The 9,265-nt window shown below is 47.8% G+C and overlaps 1 protein-coding gene across 1 annotated transcript in view; it reads left to right on the top strand.

Annotated features, from left to right (window-relative positions):
- The first annotated feature begins 59 nt into the window (after positions 1-59).
- Positions 60-9,265, top strand: part of ALDH16A1 (aldehyde dehydrogenase 16 family member A1) — a 161,628-nt gene continuing 152,422 nt past the window's right edge. The window contains exon 1 of the mRNA XM_068241163.1: positions 60-358. Coding sequence (XP_068097264.1) covers positions 263-358 — 96 coding nt within the window. The 5' untranslated portion in view covers positions 60-262. The remainder of the gene's footprint in view (positions 359-9,265) is intronic.

Genomic DNA, 9,265 nt, shown 5'->3' with positions numbered 1-9,265 from the left:
CGACTCCGTGCCCCACTTCCGGACGGCACTTCCAGGTCTGTAAAAGTTTTCAAAAAGTACTGGACAAATTCGAACCGTTTTGTGCATATTACAATTGTCCAAGGAAATAATGAAGAATAATGAGATCTAGATGATAGTTTGACAGCATTCATGGCAGGCTAGTAGTACTACTGTGTGTAGGACGGTCCTGGAGCTCCGCCTAGTGGAGGAGACGGCTGGCTGTCACTGGCTGCTGTTGTGCTGTCAGAGAGAGCTGGAAGTCATGGCTGCAAGCACAGGGGCAGAGAGAGCTACAGTGAGAGATATCTTCTCCTCTATGCAGTATGGACCTGCACCTGAGGCAGCCAACATTGCGCAGGTAATGAAGAGGAGCTGCTGCCTTAGTTGTTACTGCCAGTCTGTCTGCTGGGAGAGGTGGAAGGGCTGCACAGGTAGGTGGGTGTGCATGGCTGCCAGGCAAGTTGCAGGGGTACTGTTCTGTGCATGGTAGAAGGATGGGTGCTCTGCACAGGTAGGTAGGTGGGTGTACATGGCTGCCAGGCATGCCAGATAAGCTGCATGGGTACTGTTTTGTGCATGGTAGAGGGTGGTCAGCCCGGAGCTAATTGAAAATTCCTTGACTTTGTAAGTTTTCATTCAGTTGCAACAAGGATTGAAGACTGCACTCACCACTCTGAAAATGTGCTACCCCCAACAAAGGGCGATCAAGTTGCAGTGGACCAGCGTAATTAATGATAAACTTCTCTTTCCACTTTAAATGTCAGAGGCTATGGCCTCAATTCACTAAGCAGTTTGAAGTAGTCTACTGATGGTTTGATCAGTTGCATCAAAGGGGAATTCTCTATTATGAAATGTTTTAGACCTGGTCTAAAACATTTGGTAATTAGGTTGGTAAAGCTGGGGAAATGATCAAAAGATGCAATTCACAAACTAGTAGCTATGACTGACATCCTTCTCCTTTGATGAGCTCTCCTCTGCATAAAAACTCCTGCATAATTAATTCAAAAGGTTCCATCCTCACATCTAAAATACCTCACATAATTACGTTACCCACAAGAAATCAGCTGGTGTAATCTCTGTCAGAAAAAGTGGGTGTGGTTACTCCTTGTTTGCCTTTGTGAATTGTGTAATTACTGAATGTTAGACCAGGTCTAAAAACAGTCTAAAACATTACACCAAACCATCAGTAGACTAAAAACCATCTGTAGACTAGTCTAAACTGCTTAGCGAATTGAGGCCAAGTAAAGGAGTTATCAGCCAAATTAATGAAAATGAGGTTTACTCACCTGGGGCTCTCTCCAGCCCCTTGCAGCCGACTGTCCAACGCTGTCACCTTCGCTCCCCGCCGTTCACCCAGTCTCGGTATTCAAGCCGACCGCAGGGTCGGCCTTACTGCGGCTGCGCGCAGCGCCGCTGCCAATCATGGCCACGTGGGCTGTGGCGAACTGCGCAGGCGCAGTAGTTATGCGCCTGCGCAGTTTGCCACAGCCCACGTGGCCATGATTGACAGCGGCGCTGCGCGCAGCCGCAGTAAGGCCGACCCTGCGGTCGGCTTGAATACCGAGACTGGGGGAGCGGAGCGGTCGGCGTGGGACAGCAGCGGGGAGCGGAGAAGTCGGCGTGGGACAGTCGGCTGCATGGGGCTGGAGAGAGCCCCAGGTGAGTAAACCTCACTTTCATTAATTTGGCTGATAACTCCTTTAAGGGCTGGTGCACACTGCAAGAGATTTTTAAGCATAGTGATTTTTACAAAAACACATCAATCTAGTGTGAACACACACATAGCATTGTATTAGCAAGAGCTTTTAAAATCAAAAGCGCTTAGAAAAAGCTCATGCAGCGTGAACCAGCCCTAATCCAGGAAGAGCTGTCCATGTTACTCTTTTGTAGAAAAAGCCCATGTGATATTCAACATGTTAGTATTTATTTATGCCCGTTGTAGTCTTTTGCTAATTTAGGGTGAAGCCAATTAACATTTCTATATGTTTTTGGGATGCGAGAGGAAACCAGAGTGCATGGAGGAAACCCACACAGACGTGGGGAGAGCACTCCGTGCAGATACTGTCCTGGCTATAAATTAGAAATAGTGTATTAGGCGCTAGTCTACTTTAGGGGACACAGCAGGAAACCTCATAGTGAACAGCTCTCCAATCACAGTTCCCCCTTACAGCACAAAGAGTTGTGATTGGCCAAACAGTGTGGGCGTAATTTACTACAACCTATTGGAAATCTAGCAGTTCGAGAGGGTGCGACCAATCACATTAGCTGAATTTCCCTATGAGGTTTCCTGCTGGGTCCCCTAAAATAGAGTAGCGCTGTGTATTTATTGCGCTGTTCCATTTTAGACTGCTGAACTTGAGTGTTCATTCCAAAATGTTCCACTTTTATTAGACACTTCCACTTTCAGCACTAGTCTACTTTTGGGAGGCCCAGCGGGAAACCTCATAGGGAACAGTTCTCCAATCACAGCACCCTCTACAGCAAGAAGCGTTTTGATTGGAATATTGTGGGTGTAGTTTACTACAACCTATCTGAAACCTAAAAGGGGGTGCCATCCACCCAATCACGTTACAGGAATTTTCTTCAGAGGTTTCCTGCTGGATCCCCTAAAGTAGACTAGTGACGGACTTTCAGTTCAGCTATATATTCTGCAAGAATTAATTGCAGACATTGTTCTAGCTTGCATACTTTGTATTTATGTGCCTATAAAACCTAGTAATGCCACTACAGTGTTTTCCCCAGAAATCTTTTCCAGCCGGGTGGACTCAGGGATGCTCACCGGATGCATTCACGAGTAATTATGAGTGATTCAAATGAGGTTTAACCCCCTTGGCGGTACGCAGTTACTGAGGCTGCGTCCGCTGGGAGGTTTTTTGCCCACCCAAATTTTTTTTTTAAACGCTTTAGCTAGCATTTCGCTGGCTAAGCGTATGTGAAAAGCTGCTCCGGTCCCCCCCCCATGCCCGCCGATCGCCGCCGGCTATACATACCTCGCCACGATCCCACGAAAAGCGCAGTTTCCCGATCGGCTTCCGGCGTTGCTATGGCGACGATCGGAGATGACGTCATCCGCAATCCCGATCGCCGTCATCTCGAAGCTTGGAGCCGATTGGGCGGCTGCGCCAGCGTGGGAACGCTGGGGGATGCGTATACCGGAAGGTATTGCGGGCGATCGCGGGGGACTGGAGCAACTTTATGCATACACTTAGCTAGCGATCCGCTAGCTAAAGCGTATGCCACCATTTAAAAAAAAAAAAGTCCTGGGGCCATGTGATCCTCTGGCGGCGGCTACCCCGTGTGTAGTACCGCCAAGGAGGTTAATTGGTGCAGGTGTGCGGCGGGGATACAATGAGTTATTTACCCATAATTCTGCCGTCCGCCCTGCATACCAAAGAGTTTGAACGCGTCCTATTGGTCGCATTGCAAGCCTCCCGATGGTGCACTTCCTGCTTCAAGCTGGAAGGAGGAAGTGCGTTGGTGTGAGGCTTGCAATGCGACCAATAGGACGCGTGCAAGCTGTTGGAACACAGGGTGGACGGTGGAATCATGGGTAAATAACTCCTTGTATCCCACCTGCACCAATTAAACCTCATTTGAATCACGAATATACAATCGTGATTACTCGTGAATGCATCCGGTGAGCATCCCTGCGGGTGACATGAAAAAGTAGATGGGCGGGGCGCAACCCAGGGGATGCAGGGCCGGTGCAACTCTACTTAAAGTATAGGGGGATGATGAGGAGGCATGCCGAGGACAACCACATGATCCCCAGACATGGCATATGCGTGACTAGTAGGTTTTACAGGCTGGCTAAAGTGTCTTTATCTGCTCCTAGGAGTCGCAGCATAGTTGTGTTTGGTGTGTAATTGATTCTCCTATTCTGCTTTTGCTCTGTTTATTTTGTAAACCCAGTATGTTATGAGTTATGAAATAGAAGGGAAAAGGGCTTGCTTGAAATGTCCTTGAGATCAGTGGGAATTTTGGTTCTCAAAGTCTACCAGATCACTTTTTACAAGAGGTTCTTCTCCCCTCTGCCTTTAACCCCTTGGCGATATTCCTGAGTGTAGCTCAGGGTTACTTTTCACTGCAAATAGTGTTAACCCCAAGCTACACTCGTGGAGGGCTGGGAGCGCACCAGAGCTCTAAGATCACTCACCCCAGCCGCAGCAGCCCATCCTCTCCGTCTCCTCTGAGGCTCCCTTTTCTCTATGCTGAAATCGCCGTCTGTCACATGACGAAAGAGCGTGATCTCAGCATAGAGATATAGCCCTCCCCAGAGGACAGGAGGAAGACTTGCAGCACGTGGCAGGATCCCGGGGAGGTTAGCGATCTAGGCTCTGCTACTCTCTCTGCACAGGGGATTGGGGGGGGGGGAGGCACTTAGGCGACCTATACTGATGGGGGGGCACCCTCTGGCTAGCTATTCTGGGTGGGTGAAGGAGCACTCTCTGGCTACCTGCACTGGTGGGGCACTCTGGATACCTGTAATTGGGGGGGAGCACTTTCTGGCTACCTAAATTGGGGGGGGGGGCGCGGCACTGTCTTGCTACCTACAATGTGGGGGGCACTCTCTGCCTACCTATACTTTGGGAACTTCTATGGCTATGTATACTGGTGGGGACGGGGGGTGCACACTCTGGCAACCTGTACTGGGGTCACTATCTGGCTACCTAAACTAGGTGGTACACTCTTGCTACCTAAACTGGGGGGGGAGGAGGGCTTTCTGGCTGCCTATACTTAGCAGTCTTATTCTTTACAGATAAAACATAAGACACTAAAATCTGGAAAGAATCATACCGCCATGGAGGTTAAAGCTGTGGTGCATTCGCAAAGGAATTATAGTTAAGGAATCACCAGGCTTCTTTGGAGCAATGGAATAGAAGACCATTCACATGTTTATGTCCTTTAAAGAGGAACTGTAACGACAAAACGTCCCCTGGGGGGTACTCACCTCGGGTGGGGGAAGCCTCCGGATCCTAATGAGGCTTCCCACGCCGTCCTCCGTCCCTCAGGGGTCTCGCTGCAGCCCTCCGTGCAGCGGTGACGTCAATATTTACCTTCCCGGCTCCTGCGCAGGCGCTCTGACGGCTGTCGGCTCCGAAGTAGGCGGAAATACCCGATCGCCGTCGGGTCTGCTCTACTGCGCAGGCGCAAGTTTCCGGCGCCTGCGCAGTAGAGCGGACCCGACTGAGATCGGGTATTTCTGTCTATTTCTGTGCCAAAAGCAGCAACAGCGTCCCCGCTGGAGCCAGCAAAGGTAAATATTGAATCTACAGTCGGGTCTGTCGCCGGCTGTTCGGAGGGCTGCAGCGAGACCCCCGTGGGACAGAGGACGGCGTGGGAAGCCTCATTAGGATCCGGAGGCTTCCCCTACCCGAGGTGAGTACCCCCCAGGGGAGGTTTTTGATGTTACACAGTCTCTTTAAAGGTGCCCTTGTATTTTTAAGCCAGGCTTCTGCGTTTCTAAAAGGCAACTCAATGCATGTTTTAGGGCGAGTGTTCTACTAGAGAACTCTTATGCTAGGTACACAACATACAATTTTCTGTTACATTGGCAAATACTGTAGGTGGGTAGTGGCTTGAGCCTGATTAGAAAAAATCCGCCGTGTGTATGGGCCTTAAGCTTCGACTAGATGGTTTTATTGTTTGTACAATTGAGAGCTGATTTCCTGAAAGAGTTCATGTGGTGATTAGTTAAGTAGCTTCCTCCCTTTCAGCATGACAGTCATTACTACATCTTCCTGTCCATGCTGCCCTCAGATCAGCAGGCACATCACACAGCAGCACGTGAGAACAATGCTGGAACTCATTCATGTGCTGCCTGTAGCAATCAACCAATTAGATGTCTGTCATTGCTTTAATACAGGTTGAACAAGCTAATGGACTCTGGTTGACATCAACCTCATTTAGCGAGGTTATCTCTGGCTGGAGATGATTGAAGAACCTAAGTGACCATGCAGTCCTGATTTGAGTTTATTACAACCTCCTCCCCAGACATCGCCTGGATAATAGTGATGGCTAATGAGAAGATAATTACTTGTATTCAATGCAAATTGTAAACAGCTTGGAATTCAGCCAATTTTATTGCCCCAGTTTTAAGCTGCATACATTTTGCATGCATAGAGAAATTATTCGTATGCCATTGACCATCTGTAGCAGTGAGAGCAGACCGATCGAGAATTCGTGGAACAGATTGTTTAGGGAAGCTGTCGTGCTACTTGAAAGCGAAGAAAAAGTGCCTCCAAGTAGAGTACCCTAATATTCAAAACTAGAGTGGAAAAAAAAAAAAACATTGAGCTTGATTCATCAAGCAGCGGCGGCATTGCTAAAGCAGCGCAGCTTAATGAGCCGTAGTGCGTTTTATGCACACCTTACAAAGCAGTGCTCGCTGCCATATAAGGAGTGTGCCTTCCTTAGTTACGTGCATTGCTTCCTTAGCAATGCGTGTGACATTAACTGCGTGTGGCCCTGCTTGTAAAGTATCGCTATGTAAATTAATACTGTAGTGGCCGCGAGTAAAGTATCACGGTAACAATACTTCACAGAAGCGGGCCCACCCACAGTTAATGTTAAGGTAGCCATACACTGGTCGATTTGCCATCAGATTCGACCAACAGATAGATCCCTCTCTGATCGAATCTGATCAGAGAGGGATCGTATGGCTACCTTTACTGCAAACAGATGAACCGATTTCAGCCGGAAACCGTTCACAATCTGTGGTGGTGCTGCCACCGTTCCTGAAATGTTTGGGACTCTTGTAATCCAATGCACCAAGAACTATTTCAAAAAACCTTCATGCATAGATAAAACGTTACATTTATTAAAAACAATAAAAAGGTCCCATAGTCGTGTACATCTAAAAAGGGTACCATTATAATTTGGTAACATTGGTAAAATTGTCAATATTCTACTATCAGGTGATGGGTAATTTCATTGTAGAAAATTGGTAATTGTTACCAATATTTTATTATTTTACTAGGGATAGCTCTATTCTCTCAACCCCACTGCCACAGGCACCTATTATAAAAGCTGCAATTAGCAGCAAACAACGAAAATGTAGGCGCGCGGCGGCCACTATCAGGCACCCAAAATGTACAGTTTATAGCGCGAATTGTGGCTTTAATAATTAAGATAAATTTGGGCGCCCAGGCGGCCGCTATGCAATGCCGCAATTTGCATTTACGCAAACCCTTGTCACCCGCAATTCTATAGGGCAGCTCCGGGTTCAGAAATGTAGCCCTGCTTGCCATAATCGGGCACCTCTGGGAGCCCACGTTTAACTTCATTGCCACATATCGAGGCTTTGTAGTAGGGGGGGGGGGGGTTAGGGTTAGGCTTCACAGGGGGTTAGGTACCACTGGGGAGGCTTAGATTTAGGCAGGGCGGTCTTATGGTTAGGTACCACCAAAAAGAAGTCTTAGGGTTGTGGACCACCGGGGGGGGGGGGGGGGGGATTAGGTTTAGGGTTAGGAATTGTTAGCGAGAGGGTTCTGTGATAGAGTAGAGTTGGGTTTAGCCATAGTAAAATATCAGTAAAATTTACTGATATTTTACTATGGGAATTCAGCAGTAGTATATCACTAATTTTAGCAATATTCTACTAGCGTCAGTCCCCTGTGCCCTTTTTTTCCAGGCGCCTTTATTTCATGTATGCTCTAAAAACCACGCAGGCCAAATCTGGCCCTCAGCGCCATACTATTTGGCCCTCAAGGGGTTTCCCCACTTTGCATTATGTTTGGCCCACTCAAAACCTCCAGGGAAGTTTTATATTGGAGGTGAAGCCCTAGATCACCAGGGAAGCCATATGGGAAAGAAGGAGGAAAGCACTAAACACTAGGGAACTGTATGGGGGGGGGGGGGGGTGCACTAGACATCAGGGAACTGTATGGGGGGGGGCACTAGACATCAGGGAACTGTATAGGAGTTGGAGAGGGGCAATTAGACACCAGGGAACTTTATAAGGTGGCCAGCAGACTAGGTCCCCGTGTTCATTTTCGGCCCACTTTGTATCTGAGTTTGACGACCCTGCTCTAGACTCACTCTCCCCCAATATTTGCACTGCCTGATTACCATATCAATCGGGACGGCGGTGCCCAAATTACCTCCTGGATGTCATTATAACCACAATTAACACTGCGGTCTAGGTAGCAACCATTTACCGAATTGTTGCTGGCACCGAAAATACCTGATTTGCCCATAATCCAATACAATGTTAAGAAAACACACTGGTATCCATAAAGATAAACTAGTAAAGTTAAACAATTCCACGATACAGTAAAGAATATAGTAATAGCCATGTGTCATAGTGAGTTTACCATAAAGTTTTTCCAAAAGCAGAAAAAAGCCACCTCTGTGCTACCTAAAGGGTATAGATATTACATAACTGTATGAGAAAATGGTACATGGGATTGAATGACTTGAGGGATGTAATTAATTTTTTTCTTTAAATAACTCCTAGCATTACATTAGTAAGGCCCAGTGCACACCGAGCAGTTTTGGATGCGATCCACCGGCCGCATCCGCCTGTAAAAACGCTTGGCTAATGTATTTCAATCAGATGGTGCACACCAGCGATTTGAGGTTTGTAGCAAACAGCAAACGTGCCTCCTGCTGCACGTTTGCGGTTTGCAGAAGCGTTTCTGCCTCAATGTAAAGTATAGGAAAAACGCAAACCGCTCTGAAAAACGCTACATCAGAGCGGTTTGCCAGGCGTTTTTGTTACAGAAGCTGTTCAGTAACAGCTTTTACTGTAACAATATGTGTAATTTTTCCAAAAACGCACCCAAAACCACTAGGCATGTTTAGAAAACGTCTCTAAACATGCCTAGAATCATTCTGAAATCTGCTCCAAAAACCGCTAGCGTTTTGTGGATCTGCTAGCGGTTTTGGTGTGCACTGGGCCTGAGAGCTTTTCAAAACATTGATGCTTAGAAAGGGCCCTTTCACATTAGGGCAGACTTTCTGCGTTAACGCAAACGGAAGCCGTTTGCGTTAACCAAGGTAAGATGAAAGTCCATAGACTTTCATTTTACCTTTCACACTCGACGCTGTGTTTCAATGCGTTGCGGTTCCGACGCACCCGGGCGCAGTTTTTCCTCCAACGCACCCGCGAGCCGGCGGTTTCCGTCGGGTTTAATTACCAGCTACCGCCGCTGATTGCGTCGCACCGCAGATACCCGACGACACGCCGCAGGCAGACAACGCGTGCAGGAGAACGGCTCCTGTTCGCGTTGTCTGATGTGAAAGAGCCCTAAGAGGGCATCAA

The sequence above is a fragment of the Hyperolius riggenbachi genome, chromosome 6, assembly GCF_040937935.1.
Source record: "Hyperolius riggenbachi isolate aHypRig1 chromosome 6, aHypRig1.pri, whole genome shotgun sequence".
NCBI classification, from domain to species: Eukaryota; Metazoa; Chordata; class Amphibia; order Anura; family Hyperoliidae; genus Hyperolius; species Hyperolius riggenbachi.
The sequence above is the reverse complement of the archived record's forward strand: the minus strand, read 5'-3'. Positions and strand labels throughout refer to the sequence as shown.